The following is a 19501-nucleotide window of genomic DNA, read 5'->3' as shown; positions in this document are numbered from 1 at the left end:
GGGCCCGCGGTTCGGGGGCCTGGAGGAGAAGGCGGAGCTCCAGCGCTAGATCCGGTCGCCTTTTCTCAGTTGGGTAGGGGGAGGAGAGGGTAGCATGAAGTGAAAAGCGGCTCGATTAGAGCCAATGGAAGACTGCAAAGGGGGGCGTGACGCAGGACTGGCGGCTGTGCCCGCCCTTTCGCCCACTCGTACCCTCCCAGTCACGCCCCCTTGTCAGGAAAAACTACAAGACCCAGAATGCCCTATCACCCCGGGCTGGGACATCCCTCCCCTGACGATCCCACCTTCTGGCTAACGCCACGCTCTCAGTGGCTCAACTCGAGGTGGGCGGTGCCAGCCCCAACCAATGGGCGGGCGTCTCGGTGCGGCGGCGGAAGCGGCGGTGCTAGGTTGAGAGGAGAGCTAGCCGCGGCCGCCGCGGCGGGTCCAGAGCCCCGGGGACTAAGACGCCTGAGAGGCGCCGCTAGGAAAGGCAGAGAACAACACGGAGAAGGCAGAACGGAGGAGCGGCGGCTCCGCGCTTCGGAGTCCAGGTAGTGGCGGGAGGAGGGGATCCGGGGAGGGGGCGGGGCAGCCGGGCCGGGCCAGGGTTGCGGCGTCCGCTCTGCCGAGGGTCCCCTGGGAAAGGTGGCCCCGACGAAGCGTAGTCGGCTTGGTCCTTCGCCAGGTATCGCACCGCTTAGGAAGTTGTGGGGTCCTGTCAGTAGCCTGGGATAGGGCGGTTAGTCCCGGCAGTTGAAGCTGCGAGGAGCCTCTGCCCCCGGCTTGGGGTGCCCCGCGGCAAAGAGGCGGGGTCTGGGCCTTGGGCCGACTGGCTCTGGGTCTGGCTTTGATGGGTAGAAGACAGGGAGATTGGCCGGGCGGGGGGCGGTGGCGGAGGCAGTTTGGCTCACAGAGCAGTTTAAAGTGACTATCTACATCCGGGACCTGCGCCCGCCGCTTTCAGACCCAGGCAAAGGCGGGGCCTCCCTCCCCGCCCCCCCGCCCCTTCTCATTGGACGAGCCATCTCTCCTCTTCTATTGGTCGCGGGGTCGTGAAATTTGGGTAGCCCTGCCAGAGCCCCTAGCTTGATTAGTCGAGGTTCGATGGGAGGGTGGGGCTAGGGCGCCGAGGTTGATGCTGGATTGGAGCCCGAGCCCGTGTGACGCCTTCGGCGCCGGGCCAATAGGCGGGCGGTGGGAAGGGGAGGGGCAGGTTCTTGGGGAGAAAGCTGGAACCAAATACTGAAACTGCTCTAGTAACTGGGGTGTTTGCTGGGCCGGAGCCGGTGTCACGGGGACCGAAAGACTGTATTGGCTATGGGGAAGGGGCCCTCCTGCTTCCCTCCCTGGTTCCTTTGTGAGTCCGCTTCCCGGACTGGGATCTGATGGAAAAAAGAGTGGGCAGGAGCTAGAAAGAAGCTTCTGGGGCAGACGGCAGACGGCAGACGGCAGACAGGCGGCAGGGTACAGGAGCTAGTTATCTTGGGAAGACCTGAACCTGTTCTTCCCTCGCTGGAAGAGCCAGGCTGGAGCACCCCAGAGAGAGGAGGCGGGACAGCCCTGTCATCCGATCCATTCATTGGTTTGGGTGGGGAAGGAAGCACCTGAGCATTTAGAGTTAAAACGTGCTTGGAAACAGATTTTAGAGGAGTCTATTAGAATAAATGTGAGGGGAAGGGAAAAGGAAATCTTTAAATCTAGGTCTTGCAAACAGAGCCATTGACTGATCTCCTTTTGGTCAAATCTTGCTGTGAGATGTCTGTGACTCTATATCTCTCTGCACCACGGAACCTTTCAGTGACATGGAGATATAAAATCTCTTTACTGTCAAGTTAGAAATTGCTAAAGGCTGGTTTTCTCAAAAACACACATTTCTTTGACTATGATGTGTGCATTACCAAAGTGTGCTTCCTATATATACTTTCCTTTAATGTAGAAAAATCCCCCACCTAGTTATGGTACCTTAGTGCAAATCGAAATACATGAAATAAGATCATGGGGTGGTTAAGAGTTGTATTTTAGGTAGGATATAATTAACAGAGTAATATATTTCTTGTTGGGAAGCCTAGATTTTATTCCCATTTCTCCCAGCTGAGTGAATCCTGAATGACTCTGCCTTTTAATTTTCTCTGATTGTTCAAAGGAAGTACCTTTTTTTAATGGCTTGAAATAACATCTTTGGATGGAGTTAAAATACAAAGTATGATTTAAAATTTTTTCTCGCAAAGCCTTAAATGATTTGCTTTTGTTCTTGTTATTTGCAAACTTGTAAAAATCTTTAAAGACAAGGCAGAGTTCTTAATTGATTAGCATTTAGTGAGGTGCCATGTGCCCTGTGAGTACTCCATAAAGTTTCAAGAATACCTACTTGTTGATTGTTACACACACACACACACACACACACACACACACACACACACACACAATCACAATTAATGAAGACTCTATTGTGTCTTTCCCAAGCAGGTTTTATTATTCGCTGAATTTTTTGGCTATAAAGCCTATTTGCAGAAATTCCTGTGTTAAGCTAAAATATGCCAGAAAGTCTTGTATGTTGGCTAGTATAATTCTTACCTAAAAACCTTAAAGGTGATTTAAAAGAGTTAGCTAAAAGTATAGATGACATAAAACTGGGAGCAGTGGCTTATCCACTGACTGCAAGGATGAATCCAAAATATCTTGGCGGGCTAAGGTCGCTCAGGTCAAAAAATAAATGTTGCTAGTACAAGATGAGGGAGATAGAACTAGGCTAGTTCATCGGAAAGTGGTCTTGGGGGAGAGACTTAGTTGACTGCAAGCTCAACATGAGATGATAACCTAGTATGGATATCAAAAAAGGGCAATTTTGGGCTGCATTATTAGAGATATGGTATCTAAGACTGTGGGGTGAGAGTATTGTACCCATATCAGGCCTCATCATAGAGAATTGCCATTGTCAGTTCTTGACACCACTTTCAGGAAGAACATTTTTAACTAGAAATCATCTAGAGGAAGGCAACAAGATTATTTGATGAAACACTCAACATCCTACCATATGCACATCTTTGGAACTGAAGATGTTTTTCCTGGAGAAGAGAAGACTTATGGAGGACATGATTATTGTAGTGTCAAGTATTTGAAATGCTGGCCTATAGAAAAGGGAATAGACTTCTTTTGTTTTTCTAGAAGTCAGAGGTGGGAATAGTGAATAGAAATTTCAAAGAAGCAGATTTAAATTTGATTTAAGGAAGAAAAATAAAAGCTATATGAAAAAGTGGAAGGGTTACCTCAGGAGGAAGTGGGTTCCCTCTCTGGAGGTTTTCAAGAAAAGATTGGATGACCATTTGTTGAGTATGTTGTGGAAGGGATTCTTATTTAAGTTGAGGTTGGACTAGACAAGCTCTGAGTTCCTTTCCAACACTGAGATCTGTGATTCTGCATTGTAATTATTGGGAAAAGTAAGAAGTAATAGTAAAAATGTTAAAATTTTAGTTTTGACATTAAAAAAAATTTCTTTTTTGGCATGAGTAAATGGCTGAATTTCTGAAATGGCAGGCATCCAAATATGCTGGAAGAATTTTTTCAGGCTTGAAAAACCCGAAAACTACTTAATTATCTTCATATCTATCAAGGATATATTTCTGAATACTTCCCGGAGAATTTTAAAATAAAGTGTTTTTGCAAACATGCCCCAGAGTAGATAGGTCCTGTAGATCCCTTTATGATGAGAAAAATATTACAGTGATTTGATTAAAGATAAGACATAAACTTAGCTATGGGCAGCTAGGTGGTTCAGTGGATAGAGCACCAGACTTGGAATCAGGGGGACCTGAGTTCAAATCCACCATCAGACACTTAGTAGTTTCTGTAACACCTTGGGCAAGTAACTTAACCCTTTTTGCCTAAATTCCCTCATCTGTAAAATGAGCTGGAGAAGGAAATGGCAAACCACTCCAGTATCTTTGCCAAGAAAACCCCAAATGGGGTTATGAAGAGTCAGAACAACTGAACAACCATAGACATAAATGGACTAGAGTAATTTGTTAGCTTTTTTCTACTTGGTTATAGAAATTCAGGTAGCATTTCCCATTTGAAAATTATTTAGTTTTTCAGCTGATGTTTTGTCTAGTTGAGATAAGTTATTTAGTTATTCTAACAATTAAGGTAATGTCATTTTAAGGTTTAAACTCAGTGGTACCAACTGTAGATATGTGTAACATCCTGCATCTCCAGATCAAATTGTAACAGTGTGACTGTATTTTGCAGGTAGAAATGAGTTCTCAACAGTTTCCTCGTTCAGGAGCCCCTTCTGCAGGGCTAGGCCAAGCTCCCTCACAAATTTCCAACAGTGCATCTACAGGGCTGATAAACCCAACAGCTACAGGTAAGGCGTTTTTAAGTGTTCTCTTATTTGCCTTAATAAGCTTGCCAGTTTTAGTGTTCAGAATTAGGCAGAAAATTAGGCAGATTCTACAACTAGGTGATGGAGTGCAGCCAGGAAGGCCTGAGTTTTGAATCTAGTCTCAGACACTAGGTATGTGACTTTGGGCAAACCACTTGACCTTTATGTGCCTCACTTTCCTCATTTGTAAAATGGGAATAATCTTAATAGCTCTCAGGGTCATTTGGAGGATCAAATGAGATAATATTTAAAGCATTTTGCAAAAGCACTATAGATTGCTGTCATCATCTTCATTATCATGTTATTTATAATTGATTGAAACAACTAAAATTTATAAGCTCCAACTAAAATGCAATTCTGTAAGCATTTATGAAAAGATTACTATATGCCAGATGGAAAACATAATGGTATAATAGATAAAGAGCAGGCTTTGGGGTAGTGGGTTCAAGTCCTACCTTTGACACTTGCAGGCTATGTGACCATGGACAATTTAACTTCTCAGTGCCCCAGACAACACTCTAAAAGTCAGAGAAGAGATGCTAATCTGTATCCATAGAGCTAACATTTGACATTTTCCCTATACCAGTAAAATCATAAGTCAGTTCAAAAAGCAAAAGGAACCAGGCACATCCTCAGATGTGTACTAGGGATATGAAGACAACAATACCCTCATGGACCTTACACCCTGATGTGGGGGTACAGCATATCCACAAATGGGTATTGTAAAGGAAATTTGAGGGGAGAGAGAAAAAGAACACTTACAGCTGGGAGGGGTAGGGAAGAATGTAGTAGGGCTTCATTGAGGCAGTGGTGCCTGTGCTGAACCTTGGGAGAAAACAAAACTTTGTTCCATCTCTGTTTTATTTCTTCCCTTCTTACATCCTTGATGGACATGAAGATAATTGAGTAGTTTTCAGGTTTTTCAAGCCTGAAAAAATTATTTCAGCATATTTGGGTGCCTGTCATATGCTCGACACTTTAGGACGTAAGATAAGTCCCCTTCTCTAGAAGCTTGCACTCTGGCAGGGGAAAGGTGACAGTAACTACAACATAAGGCAATACAAGCAGCCTCTCAAATTCTAAGAATGCTAGACATTTGCCTAAAAGTAACTTACTTAGAATTCAAAAGATATTTTCTCATGGTAGTGTTAAGTTGTCAGGACAGCATGATCAAACTTTCTACTCACTTCCTGATAAAGAGTTGATGGACACAATGCATTGAGACATCTGTTTTTGGACATGGATAATTCCAGGATTTAAATTGTTTGACTATGCATATTTTTCACAAGGGTTTTGTTTTCCTTTCTTTTTTAATGGGGAGAGTGGTATATGTAGAAAACAGATTTTTGTTCATTGAAAAAATTTATCATTCTGCAAAAGCCTATTTAACCTATAATAAGTATGTTCTACAGAAGAATATTAATAGTAATGTAAGAGGTAGCCAATGTATATCAACAGTTTCTGTTGAATTCACAATTCCACATTGAAATGCCAGGAATATATCTGGTGAATCTTGAATGATGGGATTGTGGACTTATTGATCCCTCTCTTCCCATCTCCCTACCTATCAAGCATGGGAATGTTAGTAAAGGTTCTGTTTGTAAAGGTTCTCATGGCATAAGGCGGAAGTTCCATCAAAGTAACATCTGAGGTTAGTAGTAAAGAGAAAGGACAGTGGCTCTGTGAGTTGTTAAGTGAAAGGTACAGAATCTCTGGCCAGAAGAGACCTTTAGAATACTTGTTAATCCAAGCTGCCTCATTGTCACCTTGGTTCTTTTATTCTGAGCATCCCAGGGATTGACCCCCTTACCTCCTTATTCCTGCTCCTCCTTTGTTCTGCTGGAGAATAGCACTCCTTTATTGCTATTTGTGAATCATGTATATTTCTGAGTTTATTTTTCCTTTACTAATAACATGAAACAGATGTTAGATTCCCTAGAGAAAGACTTAAGTTTCAGGTACATGATAATAGAAGTATGAAAGTTCAGTATAAAAGGGATCTTAGAGGGAATATAATTATAACAACAACAACAAAACAAACGTATATAGCTGTTTGTAAAGTGCTTTAATATATTTTAGCTAATTTGATTTTTATCCTCACGACAATGTTAGGGTAGGTGCTCTTATTATCCCTATTCTACAGGTGAGGGAACTGAGGGAGAGAGAAACTCAGTGATTTACCCAGAGTTACATGATTATTAAGTGATGCAGGATTTGAATTTAGGTCTTCCTGATTCCCAGGTCTAGCACTCTATTGACTCTACCACCTATGTACCCCCAAAATCTTATCACCTTTATAGTCCAACCACTTTATTTTACAGAAGAAAAAACAAGCCCAGGGAGTTGAAGAGACATGCCCAAGGTCATTTAACTAATTAGTAACAAACCTAAGACTAGAGTCAAGGCCTCCTGATTCCTCGATGAGTGTTCTCTCCACTATTCCCTGTTGTTTCACCAGTGAATAGTGTCTTATGTTATTCAAAGGACTGAAATAAGATTCATTGACACAACAGGAATGTAGTTAAGACTCACTCTTCTGGGAAGTATATCACAAGAATGAGAAGAGGCCTTCCTGGGTTGGGGTATGGGATGTACCACAAATTGATAGGATAGGGTTTGAAAATACTTGCTGTGAGATTTTAGGATTAGGTAACAACAGTAAAAATGGAAAAAATGGGCATAGAGGGTTTACTCACCTCTGTTCTGGACTTGGAATTAGAGTCAGGTAAGAAGTAGAGGCCAAGAGTGAAGAAGACTATGAGACATTAGGTGGGTCTGCAGTAGCAAGGGGAAGAAAGAAGGGGAAAATCCCAATAGAAGGTGAGAAAATTTTTGTGGCACCCACCTAGCTCAACCGTCTTGGGAGGTTAGTTGTGTATATGTGTTTTATCAGACCTGATTCAGACTAGTCTGGTGCTTCAAGTTGTGATCAGAGCAAAATGGACGCCTCACAGACCATTTAATAGTTAATAAAAGAAGGTTTACTAAATCATAGAAATGTAATGCACAGCTTTGTACATGTGCCAAGGGTGAAGGGCTCTGACTCTTTGTGGGCTGACCTTTTAAAGACCCTGGGCAACCAGAAAGCTGCATCTTAACCCTGAATCATTCAAATTACTTGCCTTTTAGAGAAAAAAGTACTATGTGGAAGAAATTGCCTCAACACTAGTAAGGTGTCTGACCTCTTGAGTTAAGGTCTGCCTATGTGTGATGAATGTCATGTGAGAAGTATAACTATTTTGAGTGTTATAGGAGTAATATAAGGAAGAGAAGGATTCCTTAGCAAAGTTCCCTTGTAAATATACCATTTCCTTACTTCTCTGAAGTGGTATGTTCTTTTCTACCGCTTAGTTTCCACATGAAAGCAGGGTAGGTGGTAGCATCACCAAGTAGACTAGGATAAATCTTTCTTCTCATGGGGAGATGTCTCTTTTGTTGCCAGTCGTGCTATTTCATATGGAACTAGGACTTTCATAGGAGGCAAATACTAAAACTTACGGCTTTTAGAAAATTAGTAGATGGGAATAGCCACTGCTTCCTAAACTTGGACTCCTATCTATCTAGACATTTTTCACGCTGACTTGAAAGTGGTTGATTAATGTTTGATCACTAACTGAGGAATACTGTGAGCTATTGCATACCTTCCTCATTTAGAGGTAATCTTGTCTACAAAATTATTTAGACAAATTGCAGAAATCACTGAGTTCATTTCTTTAAATAAATTTGATATGAATTAAGCATTTCTTCCTAAATGTTTATAGAATAAATGTCATATATTATAGGAAATTACAAATATTTGTAGAGAGGATACTTGTCCATAGTGTAAAAAATGACAGTCATTATTATAAACATGGTTTTTGATATTTTAACTCTAAAGTCTTTGGAGTAAGCTATGCATCAAAGAAGATAGCTTAACAAAGATTTGAGTGCCTCCTGTGTACAGAGTACTGGGATAGGTACAATGGAAGTTTTCTAGTTAGCAGCAATATACACATTGATGAACCTCCCTTTTCTTTGCACAGTGAAGGTATTATAGGCAATATTTTACCTGGTAGAAACCTGTTTTTCTACTATAAGGAGCAAATTGGCTTTGTTACTTACAGTAGACATAGCGAAACATAAGATTCTGTTTATTCTTCAAGTTACTACCTAAAACAAAAGGGTTTCCAGAGCAGCAAGACAGTTACACATCTTATCTCTTTGTAGGCCAGATCAGCTTTCCAAACTTACCAGGTTTTCAAATATTTAATAAATTTATATCTATATATATATAACTTTATATCTTGGAAATAAACAAACTGATGCTTGTTTTATGGGTGCTTGTTCCTTGCCCAAGATGTTAACAATTTGATTGCGCAGCACATACATATTAATTAAGCCAACACTTGTTAAATGAGTACAAAGTACAAGATGGTGTTTTAGAGGCTGGGAATATAATGATGAATAAGCCATACTCTTTCCCTTAAAGACTTTATAACCTAGAAGAGATGCTAGTATGGAAGCAGAAATTAAAAAAAAAATCATGATTTTAGTACATTAAAATAGGCAGAGGGATAGTCCTACCATACTCTTCCCTTGTCAGACAACATAAGGAAGTATTGTGTTCTTTTCTGAAAACACATTTTGCAAAAGATGCTTTACCAAGGGATGGAAGTCAGTATGATGAACAACCTCTAGAACGTGCTATACCATATTTAAAATTGGTTGAAGGAACTGGAGCTGTATAACCTGAAGAAAAGTCATAAAAAGAACATATAAAAGTCTCTAAATATTTGAAAAGATGTCATGAGAAGAAAGATTAAATTTGTTCTCTCTAGTTCCAGAGTGCAGAAGTAGGAGCAGTGGATAGACGTTGGAAAGGTAAATTTAGGTTCTTTATAAGAAAAAAACCTTTCTAACTAATGACGCTTTTTAAAAGTGAATGGATTTCTACTGGGTAATAGTTAAGCAAATTGTGGTACTATCAATGCAGTGGAATATTACTGCATTGTAAGAAACAATGAATATTATGAATTTAGAGAAACATGAGAAGACTTATGTGAACTGACATAGAGAAGTATGCAGAATCAGGAAAACAGTTTATGCAGTGACTACAACTATATATATGAAAACAACGACAAAGCAATCAAAATGAATGTTTTGAAATTATAATTACCAAAATTGGTCCCAAAGAAGATATAAGGATGCATTTTCTTCCCTTTTTTGCAGAGATGGGGAATTGTAAGTGCACAGCACTTACATAAAATCTTGATCTTTATATGTTGCTTAGTTTTACCAAAAAAAAATTTTTAATTCTTTGTTTTAAGACATAGCTCTCTGGGAAGGAGAAAGGAAAGGGAAAGGGGCATATTGGGAAATGTGGGTGATATGAAAGATGTTTTTAAAAGTTGTAGTAGTTAGGCTACCTTGGGAGGTATTTTCCCCCTCATCAGAGCTCTTCATGTAGAGGCTACATTACTTATTCAGGGATTTTTATTCCTGTTAAAGATATATGTCAGTACAAATGGCTTCTGAGGTCTTGGTTACCTATCCTCTTTGTGATTACATGAGCTATATTTTTTATTACTGTATGATATGTACACAGGAGAGGGCAAAACAAAAGACTGAGATTAATTGGAACCCAGGATTTATGACTTACTTACGATGTATGAAATACTCTTTCTGCTATACCATGTTGCCTTTCCACCTTTCCACAACGTGGGTCTGTCCTTGAATAAGTCTCTGACTTCTCTTGGGTTCCCTTTTAGTTAAATGGGAAAAGATAAACTTAACTTCAAAGGAGCATTCAGTTCAACCAGTAATTTCCTCTTCTGTATTAGGTACTAAAGACAAGAAAGTCCAGCCTTGTGCAGCCTAGTAGATTCAAGGGGCAGTTGATGGATTGTCAAAGAGCTTAGATAAAAATGTTTTACTTTGCATTCATTCGTGTGTGTGTGTGTGTGTGTGTGTGTGTTTCAAAAAACGTGGAAAACAGTGGAGTCATTCTGTGGATCTAACTTTACCTCAAAAATAGAAATTGGCAACTTCACTTAAGAGATTTGGATAAAAATTGTCTTAATATTGAGAGGTTTAAAAAAGCAAAATACACAAAGGCATGAGAAATGTGATCTCACCAAAACAGATTTTCCCTCCAGTAATACAGATTCTAATACTTCTATATCTACATGCCTTGTATAATTCTTGTCCATTTCTTCTCATGAGTTTTCCACAGGTCTGTTCAATGTGAACTTTCAATCAGTAATCTTTGGCTCTTCCTAAGTGACTTATAAAACTTTTTTTGCTCATACATTTCTTTAACATCCTGTAATTCCTTTTCCATCTCTTGCATCCACCATGTTTCTCTCCGTTACCCTTTGGATGATCCTCAATTTCAGTTCTTTGAAGACTTTGCATAAAATGCTAGATTTAACACTATAATCACAATACTATCACTGGCCTCTATGCCAAAAAATTAGAGTATGACAGAAGTGAAGAAAAATTACATTGATGTTAGGTACCTCCTTTCTCTGCAGATACAATAGTAGTAGGCTTGTGGAAGATAAGAAATAAAATAAGATGCAGATCTCAAAGAATTTATAGTTTGATAGCCCTAAAAGTCTTATCATTATCATTATAAGTATTAAATGAGAATTAGAGAAGATAAGTACAAAAAGACTAATGAGCATCATGTAGATCTTTTATTGGACACTTTCATTATGTAAAACTGGCATTTCTGTTCCATCAGTATATATATAAGAATGTATGGTTGACTTATATGACTTCAAAATAATAATCTACATTTATATCATGTTATAAGAATAACAGAGGGCTTGTTTTATTTAATCCATATAGCAGCCTGATGAGGTCAGATTTTTAGTTTCTTTTGTGAGCAAATTTCAGATCAATTTCTAATCTGCAAAAATGGTTTGGGGGTGCTGAGAGTTTGAGGGATTTGCCCAAAGACACACAGAATTAGTATGGGTCAGACATAGGATTTAAATTCAGGTCCCTACAACAATTGTTTCACCACTCTAGCCTTCTAGCTTTTCCTAACTTTCTATGAATTTCTCTAAACCATTCCAGAACTTATCTACATTTCAGTTTTTCTCATTTCTTTGAGGGTAACAAGTAAGTTTCATAAGTTTGTGAAAACCTTTGTTTCTTCCTGTCACATACTTTCAAGATTCCAGCTCAAATACAGCCACTTTTCCCCCTTTGCTTGATCACTTCCTACTGAAGTGATTTTTTCCTTCTCAGTGAATTTATTAAGTGGTAGGGACATAAGCTTTATCTTCTAGGAGTTTGCATTTTAATATGGGAGAAAATATAGGTAAGAGAATGCTTGCTTAGGAGATGTGTTTTGGTCTAGAATAGGGGTGGGGAACCTACAGCCTTGAGGCCACATATGGCCATCTCAATCCTCAAGTGCAGCCCTTTAACTAAATCCAAACTTCATAGAACAAATCCTCTTAATAAAAGGATTTGTTCTGTAGAACTTAGACTCAGTCAAAAGGCTCCACCCAGGGACCTAAAATGCCACATGTGATCTCGAGGCCACAGGTTCCCCACCCCTGATCTAGAGTCCCAAGCGCATGAAGAGTGTAGCCCTCTCTTCTGTAGAAAGCGTACTCTATTTCCATAAGCAACAATAGAATTAATCTGATTGATCACTGTGCCCAGAGCAGAAACACACTGCAGTAGGATGGGAAGGTAGCTGGATTGGATAATGGCATGAAGTGTGAAGCAAGCATAGTTTCAGTTACATATAGCGGTCTATGAGGCTGCTCTTTTTTCATCAATCCTGTTCACACATTGCCATGGCTAGGTGTGTTAACTTCCCTAGGGCGTGCTCTTTTTCCTAGTCTTAAATCACTTATAATGTACTTTTATTATGTTTGTCTTAGCTCCCTAACTAAATTATAAACTTTTAAAAGTTTTTCTTTTTCTCAATTCAGAACTTAACAAACACCAAATAAAATAAGTACTCCCATGTACAAACTAAATGAGGATTATATATGAAACTCTGAATCTCTTGCTTTTTCTTTTAAGCATATGATAACATGTAACTTTCAAAATTAAAGGCTTTTTTTCTTTTTCCTTGGTACCCTTCTCCTTTTTCATCTTCCTCCCATTAGAAAAAGAAAACCAAAACAAGTATAACAAATATGCATGCTTGAGCAAAATAGATTTCTGCATTGTCCATGTCCAAGCGCGCGCGCGTGTGTGTGTGTGTGTGTGTGTGTGTGTGTGTGTATCTCATTCCATCCTCTAGTCCTTTATCCCTGCCAGGAGATGCATGGCATGTACATTAGTTATTGGAGAGCTATATGGTTGGTTGGCCAGTACATTGATCAGAGTTCTTAAGTCTTTCAAAATTGTTTGTTTTGACAATGTTGTTCTTGTGTAAACTGTTCATTCTGTGTCCATTTCTATATCTTCACAAGTTTCTCTGCAAATCTCTCTTCATTTGTTATGAAGCATAATATTCCGTTACATTTTTAAAATTACCACCTTCTTGAGGACAGTAAATGTATTTTGTAGATTTTTATATCTCTCATAGCACCTATGTAGTAAGCATTTAAATATTTGTTCAATGGCAGTGTTCTAAAACTACATTTTTTAAGAGTTTCAGGGCATTTTCCCTTTTTCTAAGATATGGGAATTTGTTCAATATGTCTATATTTACCTTGTCTATAGACAATATGATTTTAGACTTTAATCACCATGCATCTTTCTGTATTAAAAGGTTGTAATTTTTACTCCATTTATATATGGAAATTTATATCCTCCTGTTTTCGTTGTTTCCCTTCTCTGTATCTTTTTCAGCTCCATTGTGTTTTTCTTATATCATGTCTTTGAGATATTACAGTGTAGTGTAGTGATTAGAATACTAGACTTGAGTCACAAAACATGTCTCATCAGCACTTGCCAGCCGTGTGACCCTCGGCAAGTCTTATCAACCTCAGTTAACTGATCTGTAAAGATGGACATAACAGCACCTGCCTTGCAGGGTTGTTGTGAGAATCAGATGTTGTGAGTAAAATACTTATAAATCACTTCACAAACTTTAGCTATTATAGTACTCCATAGGTAGTTATTATTGGTTTTGAACGTAAGGAGGAAACTTTGACTTTATAATGCAGGCATTATTTTGCCGTAATTGGATAAAAGATTTAAAATAGTAAAATATAAAAATCCTGCCTAAGAGAATTGAATAAAAGTAAGAAAATATTAAGGAAAGTCTGCCTTAAGAAAATGAGTTTCCCATCCTATCAAATAACTTTTGTGTAATTTATAGCATTCTTATTTTTCTACTGTAATTTTGGAGCTCTTCATGAATATAACAGATTGTACATTCAGATATATGCTTACATCCTGCAAGAGAGTATCTTGGTTTCTTGTTTTATATGTAGACTAAGAGATTTGTTATTGATGTTGTTTTTTATAATATTTAACTTCTGAAAATAAGTTGTATTTGTTTTATTTTTTAAATCACTATTTTTAAGTTATTATTTTCAAGTCATTGTTGGCTATAGAACACACAAACATGCGTACACTCTGAATCCCCCTTTGTAACTAAAAAAGGGGAGCAAAACTGATTTGTAGAGTGACCTCCACTGTTAGTGGAGACTAGTGGAGACATGATTTGACCTCTGGAATCTCCCACCTGTTGGAGAAAGAAGAGATATTTCATTATCTGTTCTCGGGGACCAAAGGTAGTTGTTAAAACAATTCAGAATTTATCTTCCTTTTACTGTTTTTAACATTTACATTAATAATTGTGTACAGTGTAGACATTCTTCTTTTAAATATGTTTCATTTGTGCCTTTGGCTTTATATTGTAGTCATTTCTTACCCACCTCTCAAGATGGAATATTACTATAGTGGGTTTTAAGCCAGGAAGCCATTTCTCTAAGAGTTTCCCATAGTTTAAATTGTGAAATATTTCCCAAGTAACAAATTCCCATGATGTAGAAAATTTAAACTAGGCAAAACTGAAAAATAGAGGGATGGTGTCCTGTTAAATTGTGATTATAGTGAAATGGGCAAATTTCCATGCTATTTAGGTTCATTGAAGAACTAATCTACTTGTGAGTCTTCAAATCTAATTGGAATTACATGACAATATTCATTGATTTATAGTAGATGTAATGTGGTGCTAGACAAAACTAATTTTAACCTTTAATGTCTTTATTAGTTAACGATGAATCTAATCGAGATTCAGAAATCACGCCCCGGGAGCACCTGGGCTCCAGTAGTTCCCTACAGTCTCGTGAAGAAAAGCAAGAGCCAGTTGTGGTGCGACCTTATCCACAAGTCCAAATGTTGCCTCCCCACCATGCAGTACCCTCTGGGGCTCCAGTCACCGTCACAGCCCCACCAGCAGCACACCTGACTCCAGCAGTACCACTTTCATTTTCAGAGGGACTTATGAAGGTAACTTAAAGGAAAGGTTAAAATTTCATATTGAGCCATAATCAGAAAACATACCTATAATTTTTAGCAACTTCCCAAATGTCTTTAGATATGTGGCCTCATGATCATCTCCAACTTTTTAGGATTACTGTGTGTGTGTGTGTGTGTGTGTGTGTGTGTGTGTGTGTGCACATCAATAGGTTTTTTTACCAGATTTTTCATGATTGATTTTGAAGTTAATTTCATTCTCTTACTTTCCATATCTGATGGCCTTTTATCTGTCCTCATCTTTCTTGACCCTTGGCCATTATTTGAAACTGTTGACCATCTTCTCCCTCTGGATACTTTCTCTCCTCAAAGTTTTTGTGACCCTGTTACCTCTCTTGGTTCTTCTCCATACCTCAGCTTTCCTCTCAGATTCCTTTGCTGGTTCATCCTCCACATTACACCCTTTAACTGCAGCTATATTCAGGCTTCTGTCCTGGGCCATTTTATTTCTACATTTTCTCAATTAGTTATCATTTAATGAGTGCTTACTGTGTGCCACTTATACAAGCCCTGGGGAGACAAAGAAAGAAAAACATACAGCTGTCCTTGCCCTCAGGGAACTTACATTCTAATGGGGACTGGTATATAGAGAGCTATATACATAGAAGCAATAAACAGAATGAATGAAAGCACTTGCAGCCTTCAGGAGCTGGAGGAGATGAGAAGGCCTCCTCCAGGAGGCGGGGTTTGAGCTGAGCTTGTATAAAGGCAGGAAAGCTAAGAGATAGGAGGGAGAACATTCCAAGGATAGGAGACAGCCAGTTCAAAGGCAGAGATGGGACATACAGTGTCATGTTCAGGGAACAGCAAGGAGACTAATGTCACTGGATTGAAAATACGTTGAGAGGAGTAAGGTGTAAACAAACTAGAAAGGTGGGAAGGGGGCAGGTTGCTAGGGGCTTTAGGGGCTAAACAGAGATCTTATACTTGATCTTAAGAATAGTAGGGAGCCACTGAGCTAAGGCATGGGAGTATGGCTTCGCAGACAGACTTTTTAGGAAAATCACCTTGGCAGCCAAAAGGAGAGTGGACTGGAGTGGAAGAGACTTGAGTCAGTTAGACTAATTAGAAAGTTATTGCAGTTGTCCAGGCAGAAAGGAGTCAAGATCAGTTTATGGGGTGGTGACTGTGGGAGTGGGGAAAGGGGATGTTAGTTCTGGGTTAGACCTAACTTAGACTAATGACATTAGTTTAATTTCAATGTAAGAAGAATAAGACACTTGTAGATTACTCAGCAGTTAACAAGAAGAGATTTACTAAGTCATAGCAGAAGCAAGCTGTCCAGCCTGGATGTGCATTGAGGACATCCTGAATTGATTCAGTGGAGCCAAATTCCTTTGCCTAAGTGGCCCATCATGGTCTGCCAGGCAGCTTCCTGTGGCTGTTTTGTATTCAGGTGACCAGAAAGTGATGTCAGAAGCCTGGACCTTTGGTTCCCTGAGCCAGTCAAATCTCAGGGATGATTTTAATACTTTTTTTTTTTTTAGGCAAAACAAGTGTAACTTTCATGGGAGAAGGAGTTAGGATATTGCTTTCATTTGTGAGAGATGTTGTAAAAATGGCAAGGTTTAGATATGTAGAGTGATTTCAAGTGAGGAACTGGAGATAACACCAAGGTTATGAACCTTGTCACTGGGAGGATCGTGGTATCCTCAGCAATGATATCAAAGTTAGGAGGGCTTTGGCAGGAACAGTTCTACGTGTGTATTGCTGGGTTCAGGACGCTAACAGAACATCTAACTTAAGGTATTGAAAATGGGCCTAGAGTTCATGAGAGTCAAGTCAGTAAAGGACCTGTTATATGCCAGGCACTGTGCCAGGTGCTGGAGATTCAAAGAAAGGCAAACATGGATTCCCTGCTCTCAAGGAGTTCAGTCTAATGAGGGAAGCAAAATGAAAACATCTGTGTACAGTCCAGAGGCAGATGTGACAAGTTGGAGGTAATTTCAGAGGGAAGGCACTGAGGTTAAGAACTGGGAAAGCCTTCTTGAAGAAAGTAAAACTTGAGTCGAGACTCAAAGGAAGCCAGGAGATGGTGGTATGAGGGAATGACAGAGTGAGGGGAGCTTTAAGAAGAAGAGAGGAAGATGTTTTGGAATAGTCTCTGTGGTGAGTGGGATAGAGAGTCAATTAGAAAGCTGTAGATAGTTTGGCTTGCTACAGTGAGAGTCCAGTTGAGATGATGTTAATAGAAATTTGGAATGGATCATATTAGCACATTTTATGACTTTTCCCAGCTATGTTCAGCAGCACATAAATAGGAGTGAAGGGGATGAATCGTAGGAATGATCCAGGATTGGCAGGGTGTAGTATGCATTAGAAAAAGACAGCAAGGGAGTCAAGAGTAGAGGATTGTTGTTAGTCAAGTCAGACTCTCCATGACCCCATTTGGGGTTTTCTTGGCAGAGACACTGCAGCGGTTGGCCATTTCCTTTTCCAGCTCATTTTACAGATGAGGAAACTGAGATAAACAGAGTTAAGTAATTTGCCCAGGGTCACACAGCTAGTGGATGTGTGATTTGCCAGATTTGAACTCAGGAAAATGGATCTTCCTGACTCCAGGCTCAGCACTCAATCCATTGCACCACATAGCTACCTTGATAGTGCAGAATTCCCCATTTCACCAAAGGGTCAAGTTTGGGAGGGAGAGGAGGGTAGCCAATACAGTCCTGAGAAAGAACTAAGGAGTGAAGGAAACTGAGGTCATGGTGGAGTTGAAGAACAGGTTAGAGGTTATGATGCAGAGGGAAAGATGGAACAATAAAAATGTATGATCAGAAGAAGGAGTTTGGGAGTCATCAACATAGAAATGGAACAGCTGTGAGTGATGACAAGATTAAAGACTGGCCATCTCTGTGACCAGCTCAGGTGGGATGTAGGAGCTCACAGGAACTGAGTAATGATGATAATAGTTGGCATTTATTTAGTGCTTTGAAGCTTGACCAGCATTTTATAATTATCTCATTTTATACTCACAGCAACTCTGGGAAGTAGGTGTTATTGTCTCCATTTTACAGATGTGGAAACTGAGGCTTAAAGAGATTGTATGACTTATCCAGGGCACTCAGCTTGTAAGTGTCTGAAGCTGGATTTGAACTCAGCTTTTCCAACTCCAGATCTGTAACTCTTCCTACAGAACCTTCTTCTATCTGCCTCTGGTAGATAAAAGAACTTGGAGGTTAGGTATTTGAGGGAGCAGTTTTCTTACTTGATGATCTTAACAGCTACCGTGAGTTTATCATCTCTGCAGTTTTAATCACTCCTGAATTCTAGTTGCTCATCTCCAGTTGCCTGTTGGATGTATTTCAAACTGGCTATCTCAGAGACATCTCAAATTCTGCATGTGCAGAACAGAACCTTTCCCTTAAAACCTTACCCTTCCAAAACTTGTCTATTTCCGTTAAAGACACCACATTCTTCTAATCATCTAGGTTCACTCTGTTGGTGGCATGTTCATCTCCTCACTCACTCCCTTTACCCAGTCAGTTGCTAGATCTTGTCATTTCTGTCTCTACAACATTTTTTCCCATCTGTCCTCTCCTCTACCACCATATCTCAGGCCTTCATCAGCTCTTGCCCATATTGTGATAATTTCCTCCTTATTGGTCTCCCAGCCTCAGCTCTCTTCTACCTCTTCTCTGACCTTTGCAGCGTAGCCAAAGGCATTTTTCTAAAGCACCAGTCTGACCAGGTCACTTACTCAAAAAATTCTAGTGGCCTCCAGTTACCTATAAGATAAAATATAAACTCTTTAGCCATTGAAGCTCTTCACAGCTTTTCCCTATCCTGTCTCTCTAGCCTTCTTGGATGTTATTCCCCTTCACACTCACCTCAGGCCAGCCAAACTTTCCTTCTTGCTATTGTCACATACAACATTCCCCCTCCTCTCTCTAGGCCTTTGCACTAGGCATGGCTCCCTGCCTAGAATGTATTCCCTCCTCAGCACTCTCTACCTCTTAGAGGATTAGTATCTTCAAACTCAGCTCCGGCACCATCTTATCTGTGAAATCTTTCCTCATCTCCAGATATTTGTACACTCCCCTCCAAAGTTGCCTCATCTCTGTTTTATTAAAATGTACTTATGCATCTTGGTGTTTTGTTTTTTTTTTTAACCAATAGAGTAAATCTTTTTAAGGGCAAAAATGATTTTATTTTTGCCTTTATGGCCCTCAGAACTTAGCATAGAATCTGGCACATACTGAACAGTTAATAGTTGCTGATTGATTGAAGCCAATGACAGTCACATGGGAGTATTTTAGAATTTGGAGTTGTTGGGTTTTGGTTTTTTTTTTAACTTCTGAGTACACCCTCTCCCTGAGCATCATCACTCTAGACAATTTCAGTATCTCACTTATTCATGTTGGGATGGAATGGCTAACCCAGTCATATATTAATTAAAATGAACACTGACTTCCCTTCTAACTTTTGATTTAGGAACTTGGATGAAAAGTTCATTTTTGAACTTGAAAAATTATTGATATTATTATTGATGTTGATATTATTTCTCTTTGCAGCCACCTCTGAAGCCCACCATGCCGAGCCGTCCCATTGCTCCTGCTCCACCTTCTACCCTGTCACTCCCTCCCAAGGTCCCAGGACAAGTGACTGTCACGATGGAGAGTAGCATCCCTCAAGCTTCAGCCATTCCCGTGGCAACAATCAGTGGACAACAGGTTTTTCCTCTTACTGTTTTAC

The 19501-nt window shown here is 39.7% G+C and overlaps 1 protein-coding gene across 9 annotated transcripts in view; it reads left to right on the top strand.

The window, feature by feature from the left end:
• Positions 1 to 401: 401 nt before the first annotated feature.
• The window catches only part of SAP130 (Sin3A associated protein 130), a 51080-nt gene continuing 31980 nt past the window's right edge, over positions 402 to 19501 (top strand). For 2 of the 9 annotated variants that reach the window (XM_072613474.1, XM_072613471.1), the window contains exons 1-4: positions 402 to 533; positions 4228 to 4345; positions 14541 to 14779; positions 19321 to 19479. In XM_072613474.1, coding sequence (XP_072469575.1) covers positions 4234 to 4345; positions 14541 to 14779; positions 19321 to 19479 — 510 coding nt within the window. In that variant the 5' untranslated portion in view covers positions 402 to 533; positions 4228 to 4233. Of the gene's footprint in view, positions 534 to 1211; positions 1447 to 2158; positions 2183 to 4227; positions 4346 to 14540; positions 14780 to 19320; positions 19480 to 19501 lie in introns of those variants that run through there. The other 7 variants (XM_072613469.1, XM_072613468.1, XM_072613467.1 and 4 more) reach the window with 5 other exon arrangements.

The sequence above is a fragment of the Notamacropus eugenii genome, chromosome 5 (genome assembly GCF_028372415.1).
Source record: "Notamacropus eugenii isolate mMacEug1 chromosome 5, mMacEug1.pri_v2, whole genome shotgun sequence".
In the NCBI taxonomy this organism is placed as follows: domain Eukaryota; kingdom Metazoa; phylum Chordata; class Mammalia; order Diprotodontia; family Macropodidae; genus Notamacropus; species Notamacropus eugenii.
Note: the sequence above shows the minus strand (reverse complement) of the source record. Positions and strands in the feature narration are given on the sequence as shown.